This window comes from Musa acuminata, chromosome BXJ3-6, assembly GCF_036884655.1.
Source record: "Musa acuminata AAA Group cultivar baxijiao chromosome BXJ3-6, Cavendish_Baxijiao_AAA, whole genome shotgun sequence".
Taxonomy (NCBI): domain Eukaryota; kingdom Viridiplantae; phylum Streptophyta; class Magnoliopsida; order Zingiberales; family Musaceae; genus Musa; species Musa acuminata.
The window spans coordinates 40,373,131-40,399,283 of NC_088354.1; the positions used below are offsets into that span (position 1 = coordinate 40,373,131).

A 26,153-nucleotide genomic window follows, 5' to 3' on the forward strand; every position below is an offset into this window, starting at 1 on the left:
AATAATAGATAAAATAACACTTCACCAAATATTATAATAAGGTAATGCCAAAAAAATAATCATTTTTTATTTGTTTTTATAGGTAAAAATATGAATAAATCCTTATATTTACTATATTAGGTTGAAAACTCAAATATAATATTACATAACTTAAATTGAGAAGACAATAACAAAGAACATGATGGATCTGCCAATGGATGGTATCACAGACCACATGCTTCACATATTGCTTAAAGAATCCAAATAAGTATGATGCTATGTTCTGATTACAACTTGCATATAGAATCAACTGAATCCAAACAAAGTTCCTCAGAAGAAGGAAAAAAAAACCACAAAGCTGTGCCAGTGAAACATTCATGTGCAAGATAACATAAAAATGACACTCATTAATAACATTCTGAGCAAACCAGAATTAAAAGAAGAAATCCTCACAATTTCCACAAGAGATGCATCATTCACTCAATCGCAAGAGGAAGACAAAGAAACGCTGTTCTTTCTGATAGCTTCTTCCCAGTTACAGGGATTTACCATTCTTAAGTAACCCAAATGGTTCTAACATGTGATGAGGCAAGCCATCACAAGAATTTTGCTGGCAATGTACTGACAACAATGTGCCTCAGTGGGTGAGCCACATCACCGCTGCCTGCATGCTTGACAAACTCAGCAGGGCTGAAGAAGCTGCCATGGCACACGCACACAATCTTGACTTCCTCCCCCTTCCCGTATTTGTAGAGCAACCCTTCGATTCTTCTTCCGTTCGGTCCATCTCCTATGGTGGAAACACAAGGCATGTCTTGGATCATTTTCTTTCCCACCTTTTCTAGTACCTTGGTTTGGGGTCCTCCTCGTGCAGCCTTCCTTGGTCGGTCATCGTCCTCGGTGACACAGGTAACATGTTGTCCTAATACTGTAGCTTTTGGCTTACAAATGCTTTGATCAGACAATGCTGTAGCAGTCAAGGAGCTCCTGACCTCCGAGATGTTGCTTAATCCTGAGATAATAAACTCTTATCAGTAATGACAGTGAAGTCACAGATTGTAAATGTGTTCGAGACAAAGACATAGATAGGAGGATCAACTAAAGTAATCTCAGTTCAAATTATTTTTTAGTGATATTCTCACAGCTAAAATGATAATTGGATTAAGCGACATCAAAAAGGTTACCTTTAACACTAAGATAAATAAAGACACTTCTCTCTCTTTCTCTTTCTACTATGTGTTGCCACCTCCTCATCCTCTCTCTCTCAATTCTCCCCTCCCCTCCAGCTGAACCTGTTCTGGCATTCTAATAGGCATGGGGTGTACCGGCATAAGATACATCCAACCATACTCATCTGCCCGAGGGCCGGTTACAGAACTGGACCAACATTTGAAACATTGGATTTGCAACACATCAACTTTTGGCTTACATAATTGTCATGCACTTGGATCAACACACCAATCCCATCAGTACAATCCTGAACTCTTTTAAAACACAATCCTTCTTGATAGTGAGATAAAAAATTGCAAGGCTACATGACAGGCTTTATCCATGATCAATCTCTTCCACTTATGATACAAAGGTCAAAATGGATATCAATGAGTAATGTATTTGTGTATTTCTCATTTTAGTTTAGTCACTTGGATTTCCCATGTAATGGTGCAAACCACCAAGTCCAAACCAACTTATTTTCTCCATTTCAGAGAGTTTACACAACAAAATCAATCTCTGCAACAGGTTAAACCTGAACACCAGATTTTTGTGAAATGTGATGCTAAGCATAGTTTGGAGTATTGTCTGATCATGGTCAAACTCATCCACTTATTTCATTTTAATGTTGAAATATATTGCAGTCTAGCAAAGGTCTATTTTGGTAATAGAATAATCAGAGAAGAAATCATAAGGAGCTACTGTCTTCTACAATTTTGACATTCTGACTGCTTAGTGCTGGTTAAGCAGAAGATAATGAGCAGAAATCAAATTGTGCAGCCAGTTATAAAGTTCCCTATCAGTGTGAGGTGTTTATGTGGCCAGCCACTGGAACATCACTCAAACAATTAACAACAAAAATTGCTGATATCTTGCAATTTGCTAGAGCAGATCCAAATTCCAAAGTGTTGAACCATGATGACTTTCAAAAACTGGCAATATGATGAAGATTTAGAACCTCCAGGGAAAAACTAGTCTGCCATGTACTACAGGAACCTAATAATCCCATCATTTTAGAGAACATACAAAGATAACTTCTGTGAGGAATTGAATGCCAAGCTACTAACTCTTAGATCTCCTCCCAAGACCAGTTTATGTCCAAACCAATCCAAAAGGCTTATTAAACAAGCTAATGAGTCATTCCAGAAAGCAAATGAGGAGACAAGCATTAATGTCGAATTTTTTTACCTTGATTTGGCTGGCTGTCGATGTCATACAAGCTGGAGCAGCTGCTTCCCTCAGATCCAATCGAGACGGGCGATGCCAGCCCGAAGCGTTTCGATGCGTCCACTCTGCCGGCCGTGTCAGCCCACGCCGGTGGCCTGTGAAGGACGACCCCGTTCCGAAACCTTGCGAATTCCTTGTCAAAGATCTTGTTTTTCCGGCCTACAGTACCATTGACCTCCAATCGCTTCAAGCCCTGCAACTCCTTGCTCTTTCGGTGCTCTACCTCATCCTCCGCCTGCAGGGAGCACGTTCTCGCGACCGGATGATTCGCGGAGAAGTCGCGCTCCGTGGGAAACGTCGAGAAGGAAGAGGGCCGGACAAGCCTCTTCTCCTTGGGTTCCAGCCCAACACGTCCGCCTAAGGAAAGACCGAGGCTGAGCTCCGTCTCTCCCGACTCTCCATCCCCCCAAGGCGTCCTCTTCTCCCCCTGTTCCCCGCCGCCAGCTCCAAATCGCGTCAAGAAATCCTTCTGGCAGCCCGGTGCACGCGCAGAGAGCTCCTCTTCCATTGCCAAGCCACACGAAACGCTTGCAAAATTTTATCTATGGTCAAAATTTATGAGCAAAACATGCAGATGTCAGGGGAGGGAAGAGGGAAGGTAAAAAGAACTGGATATTTGGAAGGCGGAAGGATCATTCAGCTCAAAATGTCTCCTAAAAGGAAGAGAGCTCCTTTTCCATTGCCGAACCACACAAAAACGCTGCCAAGAAACAATTTTTATCGCATTGAGACGACGGTATCTTGCTATCGCCGGCGATAACCTCCAAAAATTTGCGGAAGAACTCGGAGAAGGGTGCGGTAAGCCATGAGAGGAAGGAAGAATGGTGAGAAAAAAATCACTTTCAGAGGGTGAAAGAATAATCCAGCCCCAAAACCTCTCATACGGAAAGAATGGAGTCGGATGAATCAGAGAGAAGACATCAGGTGCGATCCAAGTACAATCGGCCGGGACGGACGCAGGGAGTGGAGCGATGGAGCCCGCCGCCGAGGCGGGTGGTACCAACCAAGACACGTGTCGAATAGAGTGACGACCCCGCATCCGTCTTTTACATCCTACGAAGTAATTAGGCGCGACGTATCCGGTTTATCGGGACACGTGTCGGGCACACTTCACTGGTTCGAGGAGTTATTCCCCGGACTTGGTGTCTTCGACGCACCCGATCTTCAACCTTCGTGGTAACTCGTCAATATTTTGGGGCCACAATAAGTGGCTGTGGGGTCATCACCGCAAAGATAGCAAAGGTAGAAGAGTTAGTAGGAGCCTCCGCGTAGTGGAGGAATTTTACTTTTTGTTATGGGGAACGGCGTCGGCGATGGAACAGCGGGCGGCCCCACACCAGGTGTTTATAAAGGATAGCCGTACACGTTCAATCACACCAAAGATGGCGTCGACCAACACTTTGTCCGGAGATCGGCGTACGTGTCTTTTTTTGTGGGTCCCGACGATTAACAGTTAATCATGTGGGTCCATCAGTCTGATCTCGGGGCGTTTTAAGAAGTACGTTAAAAAAAACGGTGGTTCCGTGAGAGTAGCGGCGATGAGTGTGGGTATGCACTGTATCGTTAGAGCATCACTTGCTATACACTTGTGCCGTTACCACCCTCGCCCACCATCGAGGGATCCATTGGCCCCACCGCATTTTACCGAGAGCGAGAGTGGGTACCGCTACGTGGTGACAATTTGCACCCACGCACTGCCAACCCCATCACCGAGCATGGTATGTTCTGTTTAGGTGGGCTCCACTGGATCGCCCAATCACAAGCAGGGAAGTGTGGCCACGGCGACCGACGTGGGTCCCACCTTAAAGATATCCAATTTGCGTCAAGATCAGTGCTTCCGAGACGAGCTAAAAACAAGCATTCAGAACGACTCCACTGGGGATCGAACCCAGAATCTCTGGTTCCGTAGACCAGCACCTTATCCATTGGGCCATGGAGTCCAATGTGCTGATTGGTTGAACTATAGATTAATGATTACTATTACTAGTTCTTAAGACAACCTACAACCGCGGTATATAACTAAACGACTCCACTGGGGATCGAACCCAGAATCTCTGGTTTCGTAGACCAGCGCCTTATCCATTGGGCCATGGAGTCTCATATGCTATAGTTATTTGAAAAATATATTTTATATATAATTTGTTTTCCAAACAGGATTCCAGCAACACAATTATGTTCTAATCACCCAGAAGCCAGGAACATGAGCATCTCAATCATCCCAAAGGGGAGAACAAAAGTTCTAAGGATGGTTTCTTGTCCTACTGAACTTTGTTCCCTAGCTCACTATGCCTTCACCTAGATTCTTGACTTGATGGTTCGAAATGCTACCATCTGTCATATGAATTTATGGGAGAAAGCCTGCAACAATTGAGCAACCATGGTTAACCACCTGCAAAGCTTTTGACAGACTTGGAGAAGAGAAAGCAGGATTACTGTGTATATATATTGTGCCTTAGCTGTATCCATGGGAGGTGATTTGGTCTGAGAGTTGTTGGTGGATCAGCAGCATTTGCTGCATCAAATTTGGTAGAAATCCAGTTTATATTCACTGAGAGTGGAGATTTGGGTGTCTTGGAAGCTGCTAGTTTTGCCATTCTTTGTTGATTGGCTGGTGAATTTTCTCGCTTATCTCCAACTGTGTCTCGCTACGTTTCTCGATAGTGTAATGCACATTGGAAATGACGTTGCAGTGGCCTTGCAATTGTGATCGTACAAACCGTGAGCTGGATGTGACAAATTGACAGCATTCCAGATGAGGAGAAGCAGAGGATGCCATGGCAGCTCGCTGACGGCTGACCTGCAACACCATGTCATATCAAGTTCCTTCAGATCACTCGCTCGCAGGAAAGTCATCATGAAAGATCCCTTGCGGCCGCTTGCACAACCTGGGGTATCACGAAGTGCAGAAGTGGTGGCGTTAGAGACGAGCAGCCATCAGATCGGACCAGGGCAAAGCGGAGTTGCAGGTTGGAGATAAATATGGGTGGAACTGAAACCTGCATGAGCAGAGGCATTGGGAGAGAGAAGAGAATTGCAAATATTGTGGGTCCCGATTCGTGTGTACAAATATTGTACTGGAGAGAGTAGTGGGTACGAGAAAAAAGAGGCGGGTTTTCCAATTCGTGCGGTGGGCCGGCGGCGAAGCTGAGACAGGCGGCGGGAATCTGCCGATCCATGGCCCAATGTCCCATCTCGGCACATGTCTTCTCTTCCCGTCGCATCCTTTAGGTAACCCCACCTCCCTGTGCTCCGATCTGTCAAACCGAAAGGACCATATAGCCCTCCTTCGAAAGTCTATTATCAGCTCCTGATCCACAATTAATTTCCACAGGACCATGAGCAAATCAGTAATTTTATGTAGTAAAGCTACAGCGAGAGCGAGGGACTCGCTTCGCGTTCCGAGTTCTATATAAGGTGACCGCTCTCTCGGTCTCCGACGGCGTTGCTCCCTCCAAAACCTCTCTTGTTCCCTACCGACCCTCGCCAGACCAGTAAAGGTCTCGCTTTTCTTGCGTCCGCTGCTTCAAACTTCGACGATGGATTCCTCCTCCTCGGCTGTGGAGTCCGCTCTGTTCCTTCTCTTCCTCCCGAAGACGGAGGCGCTGCCTTCGATCGTGGCCTTCCTCCTCGCCGCCCTCTCGGTTCTCTGGTTCTACCCCGGCGGGCTCGCATGGGCGCTCTCGAGGGCAGGACGCTCGATCCCCGGCCCTCGGGGCATGGTCCTCGCCTTGTCCGGCGCTGCCGCGCACCGGTCCCTCGCCACGCTCGCCGAAACCCTCAAAGCCACCGGCTTGATGGCCTTTTCCGTCGGCCTCACCCGCTTCGTCGTGTCCAGCCGCCCCGACACCGCCCGGGAGATCCTCAACAGCTCGGCCTTCGCCGATCGCCCCATCAAGGAATCCGCCTACGAGCTCCTCTTCCATCGAGCAATGGGCTTCGCGCCCTTCGGCGAGTACTGGCGCAACCTACGGAGGATGTCCGCCACCCATTTGTTTAGCCCCAAGAGGATCGCCGCTTCGGGAGAACACCGCCGGACCATTGCACAACAAATGATCCGGGACGTAATGGCGAGCATGGAGAAGAATGGGGCGGTGGAGGTGAAGAAAGTCCTGCACTTTGGGTCTCTGAGCAACGTGATGGCGACTGTTTTCGGCAAAAGATTCGATTTTGGGAAGGGCGAGGGCATGGAGTTGGAAGAGCTGGTCACGGAAGGGTACGAGCTACTCGGTGAGTTCAACTGGAGCGATCACGTCCCTCTGTTAAGTTGGTTGGATCCTCAGGGCATCAGAAAGAGGTGCAGGGGACTGGTGTCCAGGGTTAATGTGTTCGTGGGGGGCATCATAGGCGAGCACAGGCGGAGGAGATCTGGTGGAGAGTCGGTCGATGGTGACTTTGTCGATGTGCTGTTAGATCTAGAGAAGGAAGAAAGGCTTTCTGATTCGGACATGGTTGCTGTTCTGTGGGTGAGCTCCCCTTCCATGATTTCCATTATTATTAACACTCATGACATTCTTCTTCGTTCTACATTCTTGTAGTTTAATGATTGGGTTTCATATCATATTCCTGTGCTTTTTAGTTGTGTTGTAGTTGTCTTGGTAGGTCAAGGGACTTCTGTTGGATTAGCTGGTTCGGATACTTATCTGAAGGCTTAAATGTGTCCTTATCCTCTCGCATCTTAGAAGCTCACATCTCCATCTTATGCACTGTAACCAGTGAATCCTGCTAAAGATCTGAGAGTTGACATGTTCAAACCAGATTCCATCGTATGAGTTAGCGTATCGTCGTAGTAGCAACCATCTTATGGATTCTACTTGTTCTTTTCTTGATGTGTATAGTATGTGTTATATCTTGAGGCCTCCATTACGGTTTGATTAGAGCTAAACTCCCAACCATGGACGGCGTTCTGTCAGGAAATGATCTTTAGAGGAACGGACACTGTTGCTATCCTCCTGGAATGGATCATGGCAAGACTGGTGGTGCACCAGGAGATACAGAGGAGAGCACAGTCGGAGCTCGACGCCGTCGTCGGGAACTCGCGCGCCGTCGCAGACGGCGACATCCCCAACCTGCCCTACCTGCAATCCATAGTCAAGGAAACCCTCCGGTTGCACCCACCCGGCCCCCTTCTCTCCTGGGCGCGCCTCGCCATCCATGACGTTCATGTCGGCGATAGCTTCATCCCTGCAGGGACTACAGCGATGGTGAACATGTGGGCGATAACCCACGACGAGCGCATCTGGCCGAACCCCGAAAGCTTCGAGCCGGAGAGGTTCATGGAGGAGGACGTGAGCGTTCTGGGTTCCGACCTCCGGCTTGCACCTTTCGGGTCTGGAAGAAGGGTGTGCCCTGGCAAAGCCGTAGCCTTGGCTACCGTTCACCTATGGCTGGCGCAGCTGCTGCAGCAGTTCAAATGGGTTCCTGTGGAGACTGGAGTGGACCTGTCCGAGTGCTTAAAGATGTCTCTTGAGATGCAGAATTCTCTGGTGTGCAAGGCCTTCCCAAGATACTGAACGAGTTTGGATCTGGTGGAGCTTGGTGTCTGTGGTTATCATCTGCAGTGTAGTTTGCAGAAGCTGGAACTGTTTGTCGTGTCCTTTGAGTTAGTCTCAGAAAGTTTGTGTTATATATATTTATATTTGGTGTAATGTACATAAATATATAGCTTCATATGTGGGGAATGGAGTCTCTATCTCAGGTTTCTCTTGGATCTTTACTCTTGGAATGCATATTTTCCTTTGCTTTTCTTTGTTGAAAGGCAACCAATTCCATGTTGAACTCCTCGAGTTGTCAGATTATTGGTTTGCATTTCCATGTTGGAACTCCTCGAGTTATCAGATCACTGGTTGTTTGGATATATGTAGAGGCAACTGATTGCAGAACAGTTGTGTTCTTCATCAATCCAAAAAGGATGTGACTGCTCATCCATGACTCATTCATGATAAACATTCCACCTCATTTAATGCTGGCCATTTTTCCTGTGCTGCCTTTTCCACTTGCACAATCTATAGAAGAAGCAAATCTTTCCTACAAGATCGGGCAAGTTTTCCGAAAGAGTTCTCACAATTATAGGATTCAGAAAAGACATGCTACCTCTCATGTGAGATTAAACTTCGATAAGCACGACTGAAGTCTCAGCAATATTATCTGCCCATGGTGCAGTTCTTGTCCATCTCTTTAAACACTTGCACATGTTGTTTCCCTATGCATGCAAAGAGACAACATAGGGTTTCCTTAGTTTGACCTTCGATGTACAGCCGCACCCAATAATATGATCTCAAGATACCACTTTTTCTAGTGTCATATCCCCACAGAATATTTGCAGCACCTGAGAAGCTCGCTTCCTTTCTTCAACGATATCTGCGAGCACCCTAATTATTCTTCTGCAGCCTAAATAAACAAAATCAACTTGTCATCCTTGGATCATCACCCTTATCTCCAACGTATGTGCTTCTCCACTCCCGTCAGGTTCTTGCTTGTGTGGGTAGAAACGAAAGAGCAACACAAGACCCGAGAATCTCCACTGTTTCTGACCATTCATCATGTTCGAAAGCCATGGAGCTAAGCGAGCATAAGATCAGGAAAGGAAAAGATACGAAGATCTTGTTGACTCAGGTCTCAGGCTTAGTTAGGCCTCAGTCATGCATACCTAGCAGAATGCTCCGATCCAGCATGCTCACCATTAACTAACCTTTTCTTGACCACCAAGAGTGTCGGATAAACAACTCCAATAATAAACATGGCAGTTGGAGTGTCCACAAATCGTGCCACTGAATCTTGGCTGACATGAACTTTCCATTGCAGAATCACATTTCAGGTAGAGTAGGCTCAAAGAAATTCCACTAGTTTTCTTTCAGACTTGCCTGTGATTCTCATCAAAGTGCCACACTAAAAATGTTCCAACCTATCATCATCATCATCAAGTTTCCGACTGAAACCATGCGAGAGAGAAGGTGGAACATTAGCTTCCCGTTGTATTTTCCAATGGGCTTCTATCCATTGTTTGACGTAGCAAGCTACTGTCTTTTAAGCATCGACCGGCGTTGAATGTGGGGCTCGAGTCCAAGTTCATTGCATAGCTTTCACCAAAGTTGATCGTGATCTTCTATGGGTGACAGTGTGGATAGCATTATCCATTGACAGTACCATAATACTCATTTTTTATTGTTTGCATCAAATCTACTTGATATCATTTCTTATTACTCTTCAGTATCCAGTAGATCTTCTTCAAGTCAACACACATATATATAAAACTGAAGATCTCAGACTCATAAAACATTAGCTTGAATGAAATGAAGTAACAAGATAAAGTGAATTTGGATTTGCCTAAAGGTCTTCTCTTCTTTTTGTTCTCCAAAGAAAAGTCTCTCTAAAGACCTGAATCTTCAAAGGCTGTATCAATGACACCATGGAAGACCAAAGCCATCAAACTGCAACAATTGCTTCGATCAAAATGTTTGTGATGTTGCTGGTTTGTCAGATTCTAAGTTGAATATATGTCAGCTTGACAATACGAATCAATAAAATCTAAGTGGTGACATTACAACAACCGACACAAACAGGATCTACTCAATTTTATATACGATCACAAGGACGGGTTAAGCTTCAAATGGCAGCCCACTGAATTGAAATCATTCGTGCCCGACTGTGTAAACAATCAACCGAGGTACTTTTTCTTCATGTTGTTTGAATCCGACTTGTCCGATCCTAAGGGTCTCCAATCAGGAATCCTGTTATAATATATTCTTGTGATCAACACTAATTATGAGGAACGATTTTATATTGCTCTAAGTCTTAATTATGATCATGACATCGTGACATGTTAAATCTAGGATACGATAATAATCATAATCGATCTAGTTTTAAAATATCATCGGATTGTCATGATGACATCGAGATGGTGGACATGTGTCAGTGTCAGTCACATGAAAAATATAATAATACTAATAAATAAAATTAGTGATATTACCGACAACATCAACAATATTGATAATAATCTTATTTGGACCTCCGCTAAAAAAAAACAGGTGTTGATTGAAAACCAATATTAATTGCTCATCATTAAAATAAAACCATGTATTTTCACGATTTTATGAATTTGACAAGGATTGCATCATATAAAAGAGTTGGAAGAGTCACATAATATAAATTAAACTGTCAATATTATTCCACTAAAACCATCTAAAAATTAAGCTAAAGCTTGCAGACCAAAATGTAAAATACACATGAAAAATATATTTTTTAAAAAAATAAAAATTAAAAGCGCTTTGCTTCGGATTGGGGCCCAATTTGGTTGATAACAAAGCCCAAGATTAGGCCCAATAAGAAAGCTATTTAAAGAGGCTTCAGAAGATGGGCCTCCAAAACGCCACCAGTTCGAGTCCTCGTTAGGCTTGGCGGCGGCGGAGGAGAGGTCGAGCATGTCGTCGTCGTCGAAGCGGCAGGGGCCGCCCAAGCACCAGAACAAATACGCATGGAAGCCCAACGCCGGCTGCAAGATCAACGAAACGGTCCCCGCCCTTCTCTTCTCCTAAGCTCCATAATCTCGTAACAAAGAGTCTTCTTTTCATTTTTTTTTTTTTGCATAAAAGCACGAGTTCTACGGATGGCGGTTGATGTGACAGGAATTGGGAGGAAGGCTTCGCCCCTACTCGGCCGTAAGCGGGGTCTGCCCCCGCTGCAAAGAGCAGATCGATTGGAAGCGAAGGTCCCTGTTTGTTTCCTTCTTCTTCGAAGTTTCCTCTGTTATACCCTTGGACTAGGGTTTATATGTGGTTTTATCTGATGGAATTATTTCTTTATTAAAAGAGATTTCTTGAAATCATTGTTGTTCTTGTTTTTGCAGATATGGCAAGTATAAGCCTATTTTGGAGCCCGCAAAGTGGTATTTTTCTCTTCACTTTGTGAAATATTCCTCTTCTTTTTCCTTGTTGCATGTGATCTGCTAAGTTGCTTTGTGGCGGTGAAATAGTCAAAAATGTGGGAAACGGACCGTCCGGCAGGCTTACCATAATGTCTGCTCCGGTTAGTAGTTCACATTTCTGTATTTTCCTTTTTATTCTGTTTTTGAATGATTTTAGTGCAATGTTGTTTGATTCTAATTTATGTGCAGCGTGCTCGAAGGATCTTGGGATATGTGCAAAATGTTGCGGTAGCACCAATGAGATCATAGGAAGGTCATCCTTCTATTAATACCCAACATTTGTTTCATTGTCTCTTTACCTAAGATTTTCATTTATGGAACTCATTATGGATCACTGAACTGTAGGGATGTCTTAGAAGTGGAGTCTGAACGCAAGGCACTGGAGGAGGTCCTTTTCATAAATCAAAGAAAAAATTCCATTCTTGTTTTAATGCATGATTTGAAATAAATTAAGTTTGGTGTATATATTTCAGGCTATTAAGAATTCTCGGGAAAGAGATCGAAGGACTCTTCTTCGCGCTGTAAGGACTTCACTCTGTAATTAATAGCATGCATACCCTTCATAGGTTGTATGTTTTACTCTTTCTCCTTGGTACATAAAAGTCTTACTCAGCTATAGGAACACATCAGTTGTTGTGCTTTGTGTTAAAATGAGCTTACTGAAGAAAGAATGGATCACAACATGTGTGTCTTACTTGGTCCAGAATGAACTATGAGATGTCCGTTAGGCATGAGAATGCTATTGGATGCATCAGCTTGTAAATTGAAAAGATTCATAACCTCTCAACTTCATTCTTTAGTCTTCTATTCGAACACACATTTAATTTGCATTCCTTTTTTCTGTTTTATTACATGGAACCATGATATGTCTGCTTGCATAGAGCTTAATTGTTACCTTTTTGTTTCCCATTTGATTTGCCTGTGAATGGTGATACATACTGACTGTTGTTAAAGATAAGGGGTTGAGAATGCAAAACTCAACATAATTTATCTTTCCAGGTACCACATACTTTCTACATCCCTTTAAGGTTTGACACTTGCAAATCCCATAAGCTATCGTTACCTGTCTTCAGGATTTTTCCCTGTGGACAAACCATAGCAAATCATTGGATTAGAACATTTCATATGGCAGGAGAGTCCACATTTGTCAATATTCAAATGTTGGCCCAAAACTAAACGGAACTTAAAGAAGGAAAGATCAGGTTAACTCCAACAGCACTATTTTTGTTTGTATAACCTGCTGTCTCCAGCATCGGGAATTGAGTTGTAATTGATCAATTTTATTTCTCTATGTTAAATGGAATATAAATTAGGGTGGTCAACTGAGAAGCAAAGAAATGTAGTGTAAACCAAATGGTGTGGAAAGAAAGAAAACAATCTTAATTTGAATTGAACTTCATGTTTTGACACTATGAGGGTTTAAATTTTAACCTATATTTTCATTTTTCAGCATTATGAATTGTGCTGATACTGTTTGAATGTTCTACTATAGAAACTCTCTACATTAAGGTTTTCCTTCTATTAGTAGTTTCAAAAAGTTGGAAAACCTTTTTCATCATTTATTTCATCCGTATAGAGATAGAGAGTTTGTTCATGACCCTCTTTCCTGAACATGGATCTATATCTACATTAAGGCTTTCCTTCTTTTTCATCAGTTCTGATTTTATTGTCAAAAGAAATAATTTGCTTAACTTGAACTAATATACCATAGTCATTATACTTAATTGTTCCTACTTTATCAGTCTTTATGCTTTTTACATATGACTTATTTCTTCCCTTCAGACAGTCCATAATAATTGCATGCTAAGTACTGTCTTTTACTGCTACCAGATGAACAAAAATAGGACTGGAGCTGGGACAACGATTCCAAAAATTGGAGACAGAAGTAGAGAGGGAGATTTGTTTCCTGTTAAAACAATTGATGAGTATGCTGAACTTACAAGACATCATGATAAAAATAATGATGAGGATGAAGATGAGGACAAATGCGAGGATAAGGAAGTGGATGGTTATGAGGTCGAGGATGAGGAAAATGACTGGAATGAGGATGAGGACGAGGACGAGGACGAGGCTAAAATGTGATTGACATCAGACTGAATCCTACAAAATTATGAAACTGGAGTTTGACATCAGCTGAAGCTTACTGAGTTGCATCACAGGAGTAACTGTAACCAGTGAATTCTTACATTTTTGTCGATTTTGTTCACCAATAAACTATCACTTTATAACTGCTTCCAGATATAGAAAAATTTTGTTTGTACTGATATATTTGTTGTATGCACGCATTAGGATGTTGAAGAAGCTGAAGATTGTTTTACTACCTCTTCTATAAATGTTAAAGAATTTGCCTGCATCATTACACATCTGAGAAATGTCAGACATGACCTTTATAGATCATTACACATCTGAGTGGTCAATACAGTGTTATTGTTTCATGATTTCATCATTCAATCTTATGTATCACATGGCTAACATCTGAAACCTTAATCTGCATCTTTAAAGTCAAGCAATTGGATCTTCTGAAAGGACAAAAGATGCAGCCACAATTGATGTTATCAAAATATCTAACAATCTACCTTTTTAAGATATTTCTGAAACATCTGAGGTTTTTTATGTAGGATGTAAATAACTAACGGGTTTGTGTTGGATGCAATGCATGATGAGATTCCAAAAAGGCTAGAAACAGTTTAACAACACACCATGATGTAAGATTGCAAAAAAATTGCATCTCCATGATCTTTCAAGCAAGTGAAATAGCTTTTTGGGATGAAGAACACCGATATTTGAAGAACATCACAACTCAGCATGATATGAATCATCACGATCAGTCCACTTATTTGGACAAAAAGCTGCAACTATAGTGTAGAAACTTATCAAGTGGAAAGCAGTTTACAACACAGGCGATTCAGCATGTTTCATGAAGGAGAATAATTAGAACAGAGAAAGTAATGTGCCATGCCCCTTGTTATTTGTAACCAGTATTATATATCCTGGTTTTGGATCCCCAGTTCAATAGTTTACATAACAAATCGATATGCTTCCATGTCAATAATTTCATGTTTCTCAAGGGATTTCCTTCCAGAACCTGACAGACCTGTCATTACCGCAGGTAACAAAGGCTGCCTCTGTTGGAGAGTGCTCGATCCACCGGGGGGCAGCTACATGATTAGATGGCCAGATCGCAACCTTCTCAGCAGTGAGCGCATCCCAAATAACCACCTGTACAAAATCTTATTTCGATAAATTTATCAAATATGAAACAAGATGCAATCTTGGTGAAAAAGACAACTGACCTCATTGCTTGATTCATCAATGGATAGAATGAACTCTTCAGTGCCATTGAAGACAGCCTGCAAACAGATAATGGACTAGATTATTTCTAGACTATATTATGTTATATAGAAATATTAGTCTTCTTAGTGTAGAATGGAGTTATGAGAGAGCTGTTCATTCTTATGACACTTACCAACTTTTTGGTTTTTAATATCAGCCATTGGATCATGATAATCATTGGATACTTTCATGTTGTTAAACAAGCAAAAGGCAAAAGTAACACAGCAAATGTCTTTTCAACAAAAAAATTGACACGGCACAAACTTTGTTTTCAGCTGTGAACAATATTTAGTCACTATACAAACTCTACCAGGAGAATCTTTAACATAATCATACTTCACTACAATTATAAATTGGAGATTAAGTCAATTGTAAAAAAAAGACAATAAATACCCACAAATGCTCATCAAAGTGCTATTTCTATAGCCACTTAAAAGAACACTATTCAAAGCCTTCAAAAGGTGAAAAGATAGAGGAAAAAGTTTGAACGCTCAGTTTTCCCTTCAGTATTGTTTTAGCACAATTGATGCATACCAAAAATTTCTGGCAACAGAAGACAATATACGTATCTTGCAGGAAAAAGGTCACTAGAATCTGGAACACAGTATTGGTGTTTATAGAGCTTCCAAATTTGATAGATGTAACACATCTCTCTACAAATTGAAGCATCCAGATTTTCATGCAGTACCCAAAATAAAGATGCAACAGAAATTTAGCCAACCTGACAACGAAACTGCGTGTGCACCGCTCCCACGTATTGCTTGAGTAGTCTTCCAGTGCCTACTTCCCACAATTTAATGGTAGAGTCCTTTCCACAAGAGAGAATGAACCTAGTAGAATAACACGGTGAAGTGAATGACAAGAGAGGAGGAGAAGCTTAGATGACAGAGAGTTATTCTTTCATGTAAGGTGGACCGAATAATCCAGCTTACTCATGTACAGAACTCTCATTGCTACATAAAATTTAGGTTAAGTCTGCATTAAGTCTTCATATTAGATCTCTACATAAAAATGTGAATAAGCAATCACTCCAAGATATTCTTCCCAAATATCAAATGTTTTGTATATTATTTAGTAAAAATAACATGCATATTAAAAAATTCAATTTATTGAAGGCACGAACTTTTTAGAACTAGAAACATAAATGGAAGATACAAGTCGATTTAAATGAGCACGGGCACATGGGCATGACATTCTACACCTTTGATCTTTTGTAAAACTTGCACTTGTAGCCTCCATTAACCCATGTGCACCAACTATGGGTCGGACACATTGTGCAGTAACCCCATCCCATACACGAATAGAACCATCTTTTGATGCTGTCACATACATACTGCCAGTTGACGAGTATCGGACCTACACAACAACGTATATATTATTCAGGCAAAAATAGAAGACCACTTCCTTAGATGACTCAAGCCAGAAACACCCATGCCTGGTTGATAGCAGCTTTAGCATTTAGGTCATGAGCATTTGCTGTTAAGTAACACTTGAAAGTATTGATATCATACAAATGAGGAATTGGATGATCAGTCCCTGTGGAATTCAACAGATTCCGATTTGTCACACGTGGTAATTACACCCATGTTTGATTTAATTGGAACTTATATAGAAAGCTTGATTTTCCACAAAGCGCAAAGTGGAGCATAAAAAAAACGAGATACAGAAATATTATAGTGCAGTTCTCTACATGAGCATAAGAAGAACAGAAACAGCTACTATAACTTCATTTTAGAATCAAGCATGTTCACATATAAAGATAAGACATGCACCTTTCTACATGACTAAATAAGAACAGAAACATTCATTGTAACTCCATCTTGGAATCAAGCATGTTCACATATAAAGATAACACGTGCAATTTTCTACATGAGTGTAAATTAGAACAGAAACACCTATTGCAACTTCTTGTAATCAAGCACACCATTCATCCAGTGAGAGAATCAAGTTCGGCTTCCATACTGTGCAAAGGAGACAGTCACTGTCTATGGACACAAAAGTACAAACAGAAAAGATGCAATTCAGAACAACTACAAAAAGATAAATTAAATGATTTGTATTTAGTGGCCATTACATCTGGGTCCTGTAATACTTAAGTTCGGCTTCCATACTGTGCAAAGGAGACAGTCACTGTCTATGGACACAAAAAGTACAAACAGAAAAGATGCAATTCAGAACAACTTCTTGTGTCTATGAATAAGTTGTGATGAAGAATGGATATCTCCAGGTTTAGATCAAGTCTTGGTCAGAATCAGATTCTGAGTCCATTACTTCTAGGTCCTGTAAATTAAATTAATTTTTAAAAATGATTTGTATTTAGTACCCATTACTTCTGGGTCCTGTAATACTTAATTCCTATTGTGGGTAAAGAGTGAATTTCCTAGTAAAGAAAACACTTGTCCACAAAAGTTGGCTTAGATTTTTGTCTATGAATCTAGGTGAAGTAGACAAACAAACAGTTACATGGTAAAGAAACTAAAAGAAAGTTGGTTTCGTACAACTATGAATTTCCTAGAAGAGATAGTTGTCCATATAAGTTGGCATAGATTTTTATCCATGAGTATAGGTGAAGTAGATAAACAAAAGGATGCCACTGGTAAGAAACTTATCTTCATTGATCAAAACATCATGCGAAACATACTACTTTTTTGTTTCCTTATTCATATAAGTTTCTTACCAGTGGCATCCTTTTCTATAATCTCTTGATTATAATAATGCCTTCTCAATAAGGCATTCCTAGATCCATAGAGATGGTTCAATTTTTTAGTTTTTAAGCTTCAGATAAATATATCACAGAAAAATGAAGGTCTATTCCTAGATTATAGACAGGAAAAAAAACTAGCAAAAATGTAGTGAACTTTGTTAAGACATACTAGCATCTAAGCAAATTATAACTATAAGACATAACAACCACCATATGATTTCAATGCTAATCAGCAAAAAGATATCCAAGAAATGCATAGCTAAACATTAGAAAAATAGAATAAGAACCTGCCAATAGATATTCCCCAGAAGGATGAAAAGAAACAGATCTCACATTGTGAGTGTCCTGTGCGCACAATGATACAAAAGAGGACTAATTCATGTCACTGACTTCAAGCAACTGAAGAAGATAGAATCTTAAATGCCAAATTGCTAGAGAACTTAGAAGTGTGGGAAAAAGAACAGAACCTGGATAACTCTAAAAGCTCTCCTTGCAACTGTTTTGGAGAAATCAAAAAACCTAAAAAAAGATTATACGCTGCATTATTATACATATAACACTTGGAGACCATAAAAGAAATAAATATGGAAATAAAGACGCATATTGAAGCTTCTCTCAACAGTTTATTTCTTACAGAGTGTGCTCCATGAACCCTAAAACAAGGTTTCGAATACCGGTCAGTATGGAGCATACTGACCAGTACTTAGATCCAATCATATGGTCCATTAACAAGTGGTATAATTTTTTTGTCATTATTTTCAGTTGGTAACCGATGGTACAGGGTGTATACCTTCAGTATAGTGGTACCATACTCGTCCAGTAGATCACTGGTTTCACTGAAACCAATACTGGAACAAGATTTAGAATCTTGCTTAAAGGTGCCATGTCAAGATGCAGAATTCTATGTGCTCATACCCGGGACTTGCATGCTTAACAGTCCAAATATTAGGTATTCTACTTTCCCATCTATAGAAGTCCTTTCTATCAATAGGTGCAAGGTTAAGATGTTGCTGCAATTCTTCATTGTATAGACAAAAGACACAAAACCAAAATAATGAATTTCAGGTGACTCTAATGGCGAAAAATGAGCTTTATGAAATTACCTACAGAAAATTCTCATGAACAACCATACCTTTCTAACATTTAGATGCAATCAATTCCTATCATTCCCAATATCAGTTGCTCAAAGTTGTATATTGAGCCCTCCAAAGTTTTAACAACAACAACAACAATAAGGCCGTAAGTTTCAACTATTTCGGGTAAGACCTTTTGCCGCTATTCAGATTTGTAAAAAGTCATATATTTAGTTATGTTTGGAGTACTTAAGTCTTTATTTATAGTTTCTATTAAAGTCCTTTAATCTTACTATACCTCTCCTAGTACCATTAACATTAATCATTTCACCTCTCCTGTATACTGTATTTAAAGGTCTCCTAAGAACATGCTCATACCATCCTAAACGATTTTCTCTCATCTTATTCAAAGTTTTAACATCAATAAAAAAAATCAAGAGAACAAAAAAAGAAAAAGAAAGAAGTCACCTAATGCGTTGGATTAGGGTTCTTCAAATCAAAGTTCTAAAATTCGATCCACAACCATTACTGGTCAGTGGTCACTGGGCGGAGCACTCTGATACAAATAAGATGGGGCATAGCATATGTCAGTATTGCCCCATGCCGACCAAAAGAATATGGTGGAAGTGTCGACACATACCAGAAGAGATGGTAGAGAAGGAGGAAGTGTCGGCACATACCAGAAGAATATGGTGGCGATGCATACCAGAAGGAAATGATATGGTGATGTGATGGAGAGGAGAAGAAGGCGATAGTGACACAGTGGAGAGGAGGAGAATGCTACGGGTAAATAGGAGAAGGTGGTAATGACAAGGTAAGGAGGAGGCTGAAGGGAGAAAGAGATCGCTTGAGAGAGATTGTGCAAAAGAAAGTAGAAAAGAAAAAAAGAAGATGGTTGTCTCACAGCTATCCAAAGTTCTGGTGTAGGTGGCATGTGATAGGTTTATGGCTCGGTACACCAATAAATACTGCAAGACGGTTATAAGGTTAGACATGTTTATGATTTGGAATACTGGAGGAGTAAAGTTTAGCCAAAATGAAAAAAAACTGAGATGGATGTGTGAGATTATCATGTATGATAAAACAATAAATATTACATGTGTAAACAATTAGGTATAACTGCAATATAGAAGAAAATGGGAGAAAACCATAAGTGAGGTCACTAGAAATGATAAAATAATAAATTTATGTGTGGACAATTAGGTATAGTTCTATTAGAGAAAGAAATATGGGAAAACCATTAAAGTTGATATGGATATAAAGGAGACATATAGATGACCCATTAAATGAGGTGTCAATGACAATAAATGGTGCAAAGGGGTATAAAAGAAAATTTAAAAGAGACAACAAACCTGAAGAGTGATTATTAACATCGTTGTAATTAGAACTAAATTATGAGAAAAGATCCATGTGGCTGACCCTAAATAGTTGGGACATTACAATTGTTGTTGCCCAAGGTTCTCGAAAGTTGAATGCTTACAAGAGAAAAACAACCAACGTATCTTGTCTTCTTTAATGCATACTAATTATAGTGTGACACCATAATGACTCTTTTTATCCGAAAAGTTCAGGAATTGTCACTTGACACCAATCGAAACAAGATTATTGTTAACCAGCCATGATTTGAAAAGATGCCCACGAAGGTTTTGGAATAAGAAAATTAACTAGCATAGAAATCCATTCATGCATTAATGATTACACAAGGTACAGATATGCTGATGCATATTCATGCATATGTATATGAATCCAACAAACTACTAGCAAAATACATACTTTATTGTGTTGTCCTTTGCCCCTGATATTAATACTGTACTTTGTGGATGGAAATCTAGATCATTAATTGGCTGCAAAGCATCAGTAAGCTTCAATCTCTTTGACAATTAACATATCAGGAAAAGACATTTCAATCAAGAACATTAGATACCTTTCTACATGTCCATCATCTTTAGCAAATGCCAACTATGCATTTGAAATAACCTTAAATAATCATATTATTGAGCATATTTTTTGTGGAGTAATTCACAATGATTGGACCAGAAAAGAGAGACATAAATCATTATTTGACCTGTGGTGATATCTATGAACACAAAAGAGAATCAGCACAATTAACAACATGATTGTTGCGCCAATATGATTGTACAAGCATTATATATGCAAGTCCATAATGCACACAAATACAGTAGTTATGTTACTCCTATAAATGTGTTTTTTTAAAAAATAATTTGCAAGGCTTCTAGTTTAAAATGTGAAAACAGGAAAGGAAAATAAAACTAAGAAAGGCCTAGTGATTTGGTAATATCATAAAGTAATAAAAATCTAGTCACTGGAACAAATATATCTGTTTAACGTTTGCTAAACAAAGAACTTATACCAGAATTCCCAGTTTATTGTCTGGCTAGTTTTCAACCTATTCAGTCTCATTATATACACATGAAGCAAAGAATGCTATAGGCTCAGAGGTACTGCCTACATGCTGATATCACCTGAAGCTTATAAAGGTACTTGGATTATGATGGTACTTAGATCTGTATGGTCAGCTAAACAACATGCCAGAGACCTAGGAGCAGAGCATGTCCAGCAGACGGGAATCAGCTCCAAGTAACTAAAAAAAGGAGAAAATATTTGTTTTCTATCTCTTCTGCTCCTTTGTGATCTGGGTAATAAAAATTGTCACAGAAATAACATTTCCACCTATAGGGATAATGTGGATGCTTCCCAGATCCTACATTGATGGGAGCTACATGCACTAGGTTTGCCTTTTTTTTTACTCATTTTCTTACAAAATTAGTGTGGTGGATCTTAATAGAAAAAAATCATTTAGAATAATTAAAAGATGCTTGTACAGAATCTTGCAAGTAATTTTATTTTCATTTGTCCCCTTTAAGTTATCATAAAAAGAAAAAAACAGTCTATTAGTAATGTTATTTCAAATGGAATAAAACGTCCTAAATCAAGATTTAAAATACTGCCTGTATTAATAGATAGGGTCGATATTTGCTGCTCTGAAAATCAACAAGGGACTATTTTGGTATGGGTTGTACCAATCCATATGAGTACTGTATTGATCAGGCCACCTACTTATATTGACAACACACCAAGATTTAAATCTTGCCCTAACCGTTAACAATGTAACTAAGAGACAAACTTCTAAAATAGAGTCAACTGGTGTAACCTGTGAATGATCATAGAATGTCCGAATAACAGGCCTCACCGGACCATCCCTGGAATCTGCAAGCACCGCTTGCTTCATTTTCGAAACCTGTAAAAAATGATAGCTTAATGAAGTCAGAAGGCAAGCATCAAATAAAATAAAAGCTCAACTGCAAGTAACATTTGCCTAATCTTAAAATCTGTATGAAATGACAGACTAATGGAATCTAGCAAACCATGCAATTATTCAAAGAGGAGGGGTGAACCTCAAATAGCTTAATAGATGTGTCTGAACTTCCAGTTGCAACAAATCGCCCATCAGGACTAAACCTTGCACATCTAGCAAAATTCTACAAAGACAAAACACAGCACACTGTCTCCTTCATTATGTCCATTTAAAATAGTCATAAAGTTCCCAAACAATAATAAACAAGAAAATAAGTGACCAAACATGTCGACTAAAAGAAATTGCCAAGGTTCTTCCTACATGTAGGAATGCAAAAACAGGATAGTACTGAGACACAACATGTTATGACCTAAAGACATGACGATCATGAAACAAGGCCACAGACTAAGACAAGAAAGCTTACGCAAATCTGTGACAATAGAACAAATAATTAATGTTTGAGGGAGCGCACAAGGGAAAGTTTAAAAATTGGCCACCAAAAGAAAAAAATACATAGCTGTATGATTGGTAAGCTGTTGTACAGTCAAGGCCACATGATCTACACTATGGTAAGAAGTGCAGACTGAATTTGAGTCTGAAGGAAAAGGAGAATGAAGGAGAAGGTACGACAAACATGGAAGTGAGGATGGGTTACTTACATAGCATGTAGCCCTCAATTCAGGCAGGCAACAATACAAGACAAATTGAGCCAGCCTACAATAGGATACACCATGTGATGGTTCTATAGTCAAAAACATAATACTAGGAATGGTCATGCATGTAACCATATTTCTGTTCCTAGAAGTGTATTAAAAAATCAAGAGAGGTAAGACACCATAATCACAATAAACCATGTCATGTATTCAAGTATATATTAATGATCAAAGAAGAAAGCAGTCTGTCATTATCCATGCCTACATCTCCATTCACGTAATTGTCTATACGAGAGAACCATGTGGTCTTTCTCTCAAGTACTGTTCAATCTTTCATTACTTCTAATATAATGACACAGTATATCTACTTACTACGCTGTCAGTATTAACAAATTCAACATCAAAGAACTTGTCTTCGTATCATCAAGTATCAGCCCCATACCTTATGCTCTGAAACATGTCTTGTCTCATGCTTTGGGAAAGTCTTGGATGAACCTTTTGTCTCAGGCATGGTACTGAGTAAACAGAAACATTTATATCAGTAACCACAGTATGATAAAGGCATTCCTGATGGTAAACAAGGAAACTACAGGTTGAGCCAGAGTTGCAGACCACAAACCAGACACAAACATGAGCTAAATTATTCATTTGTGAATAAAATCAGCAGTAATTTTCATTGTTGTATGCAAATGTCATAAGCAAAGGGCAGCATAAAAATAGTCACCTGAAATCTATGGCTTGGGTTGGAACAGGCATCGAGCCAAGTAAAACCGGTATCCCTGCAGCAGACGCAGCTGAAACTCCCCTTGAAGCCTCGTCCCTCTCAACTGCAAGACCCTGTTGATACATCAGACTCCTAAATCTTCCTGATGTGGAGGGAAGCACGATGGGCGACGTAAAACTCATACCTTAGTAACCAGTTCAAGAAGCCTGTTTGCAGGTGCGTCTGTGGCCAACGGGGTCATCGTGGCTGAAGCAACCGCCATTGCAGCCTGATACACGAATTAAACCATTTCAAGCAGTTAACAGGAAGGTGTCAAAAGTGTGGCCAAGATCGACGAAGAAGGAAAGGAGCATTGCCTGATGCAGATTGTTGTCACGAAGATAGGCAACGATGAAGGCGTTGACCTGACGGACGAGGTTACCCTCCTGAAGCGTCTGATCCAGGCTCGCTTCCATTTCCCTGAAAGCCGCACAAGCTACCGCGAAGCAAGGTCTCTATTCTCGAAATCCAAGCCTCCCACGGGCTAAAAGATCGATTTCATTGTCAAAATCCAATTTTTTGCCATCTAATGTTATGCTTGCTCTACAACTGGAAGCAGGAGTTTCGCGTCTGCCTATAAATACCCCGATTCCTTGAGCCTTTGGAAGTCAAATCGTCGAAGCCGCACCAGCAACTGCACTATGCTTCACATCTATATCAATATCTCACCTTCTAAGGATCCAAGTTTTAATCGAAAGCGTCCGTCGAGAAGTCTCATTTTCTAGAACCCTAATTCTCTTCTCCACCGAGACTTCCAAACCCTCCGCGGGTAGCGAACCCTAACTCGCGCTCGTCCGGATAGACACAGAGTGTGTTGGGTGGGGCCCGCCTGAGTTGGTGGGACCGACTTCGTTACCAGAAGAACGAACGAAACTTTGCTGACCCTCTTTCAAACCAAAAACATTTTTTGGGAAAACGTTTTTGTAATTCTGAAATCACAAACGCTGAGCCCACTATAATAAATAGCGGGCGTTACGAGTTCCCCGTCGACGATTACATACATACGTGCGAGGAGGTCAAATGAGACGTGCGTTGGAGATATCGAGTCGAGGCACTCCCGAGAGCAAACCTGAGCGATCGAATTGAATCCTCTATCGAGTCCATTAACTTAAGGGCGATTTTTTTAGAAAATATCTATATTTTTTTGATTTTTTTAATCGATATTCTCATTTTTTAAATAGTATCTGTAAATTTAAAAATATATAAATTATCCCTTAAAAAAGTTTCTATTTGTTATAATATTTTATCTATTATAATATTTTTTTGTCTGGTATAATACTTTTACCATCACGATAAATAATACTATATTTTTTAAAAAATATTATAAATAATTAAAAAACTTAAACCTTAATCAAATTAATTATAAGTCTAAAATATTATATTATAATAATATATAAACAATAACGATTATTAGGAGAAAATATCATTAACGTCTTGATCAATTTGATGTGGTTTAAACTTGTATGCGTAAGAATGTCCGAGATGTCTCTAAGATAAAAATATGTGTTCTTTAGATAAAAATATCGTATTTCCAATGTGAAAATATTATACTCTTGGTGTGAAAATATAGTACTCTTAAGATACCACATACACGAAGATCGAAATCGGGAGGGGTTTTTTAATATTCCAAAATATAAGTTTGAGTAGTTCAAGAGAGCTCTACTATTTTCTTGTTTTGAATATATTTTTATACCTCGAGGATAACCAGAGAATTTATAATTACCTTCCTATGTTCCAAAATATTAGTCCGAGTCATTCAATAAAGGGGATATCTTTATTATTTTCTTGTTTTGGATATATTTTTATACCTCAAGGATAATAAAAGAATTTGTAATTACCTTCCTCTCAAGTTTCCTCTTAAGTTAGGCTTATATTCTTATCATAAAAGATGAGTAAAAAGCTTGTAATTTTCTTCGTTGTTATAATGAACGAGAAAGAAGCTTCTGGTTTCTTACTTTAAATCTTTTTGTGACTTACATTTCAGGTAATAATCATCTATCAGCTAATAGTAGATTCGACCAAAGTAACATGAAATAATGTTGTATTATTTTTAGGAAAGTCACTCTTAACTTAAATTATTTAAAATTTAAAAAAAATAAAAATATATATTATTATTGTTAATAATAATAAGCAAGCCAAGAGTTTGAGGCCCACAAAATAGGCTCGGCCCAGTTATTATGGGCCAGCCCACGATTATTAATTTGAACAATATTCCCTCATTAATGATAATTGGCTTTAGGGTTTTACAAAAGATGTGATTTTATTTAGTACTTGATTACTTTTTTTTTTTCTTGAAATAAGTGTTCATAGCAAGAGATGGAAATATTGCAATGGTAGAGTCATGAGAATAGTCAATTTCTTATAGAGAATAAAACTGTGTATATTGATTCTTCCCAATTTTTATATTGACACCTCTTATGCTATATTATATTGGATTCATCTTCTGTTTTCTCTCTGTTCACAAATCAAAAGCATTGTCTGTCACTTGATTTTGACCTATCTTTTATATATATATCATATCTCCTTGCAAGTCCATTTTGACCTATCATGCCATGGTTTGACCACCATCAATTCATTTTTCATGCAGATTTGTTCTCAGAACCTACATTTCAAGAACCAATAATAAATATTCTGACTAAACAACTCTATTAGATACAGAGTTTAACATAAGCTTATGTCAAAATGGCCATGACAATATACTTAGCCATTCACTAAAAATCATGGCTTGACTACAATATAATCCAATCTCTTTGACTCTTCATGCCCACAGCTAATTCACCTCCAACCAACTCTCATGTTCTTCATCTTACAGTCTATGTTTGTTACATGTATAATATCCTCATCTCTCTCAAGTATATCTCTGTATGAAATGCTGGATGTGGAAGAAGAAGCTTCCAACCTTTGCGGTGCTGCATTGAAGCTTGTAGCTGGCCATCACCGATCAGGACCGAGGGAAGAACGCGGTGGCCACCCATG

At 39.7% G+C, this 26,153-nt stretch overlaps 4 protein-coding genes and 2 non-coding genes across 8 annotated transcripts; 2 read left to right on the forward strand and 4 right to left on the reverse strand.

Annotated features, from left to right (window-relative positions):
• Nucleotides 1-198: 198 nt before the first annotated feature.
• LOC135639471 (ninja-family protein AFP3-like) lies at nucleotides 199-3,511 on the reverse strand. Its single transcript, XM_065153237.1, has 2 exons — nucleotides 2,377-3,511; nucleotides 199-991 (listed from the first exon to the last, which is right to left on the reverse strand). The coding sequence occupies exons 1-2, from the start codon at nucleotides 2,921-2,923 to the stop codon at nucleotides 576-578; spliced, it is 963 nt and encodes a 320-aa protein (XP_065009309.1). The 5' UTR covers nucleotides 2,924-3,511; the 3' UTR covers nucleotides 199-575.
• A 771-nt stretch (nucleotides 3,512-4,282) lies between these two features.
• TRNAR-ACG (transfer RNA arginine (anticodon ACG)) lies at nucleotides 4,283-4,355 on the reverse strand. Its single transcript has one exon. It is a non-coding gene; the product is annotated as a tRNA-Arg (tRNA).
• An 84-nt stretch (nucleotides 4,356-4,439) lies between these two features.
• Nucleotides 4,440-4,512, reverse strand: TRNAR-ACG (transfer RNA arginine (anticodon ACG)). The gene has a single exon. It is a non-coding gene; the product is annotated as a tRNA-Arg (tRNA).
• Nucleotides 4,513-5,872: 1,360 nt separating this feature from the next.
• Nucleotides 5,873-8,083, forward strand: LOC103990257 (cytochrome P450 78A5-like). Its single transcript, XM_009409334.3, has 2 exons — nucleotides 5,873-6,878; nucleotides 7,326-8,083. Exons 1-2 carry the CDS (start codon nucleotides 5,952-5,954, stop codon nucleotides 7,923-7,925), a joined length of 1,527 nt encoding a protein of 508 aa, XP_009407609.2. The 5' UTR covers nucleotides 5,873-5,951; the 3' UTR covers nucleotides 7,926-8,083.
• A 2,702-nt stretch (nucleotides 8,084-10,785) lies between these two features.
• On the forward strand, nucleotides 10,786-13,572 carry LOC103990085 (uncharacterized). The gene is made up of 8 exons (XM_009409113.3): nucleotides 10,786-10,922; nucleotides 11,037-11,119; nucleotides 11,258-11,296; nucleotides 11,384-11,436; nucleotides 11,525-11,588; nucleotides 11,681-11,723; nucleotides 11,809-11,856; nucleotides 13,166-13,572. The coding sequence occupies exons 1-8, from the start codon at nucleotides 10,833-10,835 to the stop codon at nucleotides 13,415-13,417; spliced, it is 672 nt and encodes a 223-aa protein (XP_009407388.2). The 5' UTR covers nucleotides 10,786-10,832; the 3' UTR covers nucleotides 13,418-13,572.
• Nucleotides 13,573-14,146: 574 nt separating this feature from the next.
• On the reverse strand, nucleotides 14,147-23,902 carry LOC135641607 (cleavage stimulation factor subunit 50-like). 3 transcript variants are annotated; one of them, XM_065157113.1, is made up of 15 exons: nucleotides 23,762-23,902; nucleotides 23,495-23,661; nucleotides 23,323-23,406; nucleotides 23,139-23,251; nucleotides 22,857-22,929; nucleotides 21,862-21,945; nucleotides 21,618-21,704; nucleotides 20,219-20,289; nucleotides 17,840-17,891; nucleotides 17,660-17,717; nucleotides 16,104-16,204; nucleotides 15,870-16,024; nucleotides 15,390-15,498; nucleotides 14,629-14,685; nucleotides 14,147-14,554 (listed from the first exon to the last, which is right to left on the reverse strand). In XM_065157113.1, the coding sequence occupies exons 2-15, from the start codon at nucleotides 23,591-23,593 to the stop codon at nucleotides 14,399-14,401; spliced, it is 1,299 nt and encodes a 432-aa protein (XP_065013185.1). In that variant the 5' UTR covers nucleotides 23,594-23,661; nucleotides 23,762-23,902; the 3' UTR covers nucleotides 14,147-14,398. The 3 variants fall into 3 exon arrangements, with proteins under 3 accessions (XP_065013185.1, XP_065013186.1, XP_065013187.1); XM_065157114.1 differs by lacking the exon at nucleotides 23,762-23,902 and having other exon boundaries at nucleotides 23,495-23,727; XM_065157115.1 differs by lacking the exon at nucleotides 23,762-23,902 and having other exon boundaries at nucleotides 23,139-23,241; nucleotides 23,495-23,548.
• Between the last annotated feature and the right edge of the window lie 2,251 nt (nucleotides 23,903-26,153).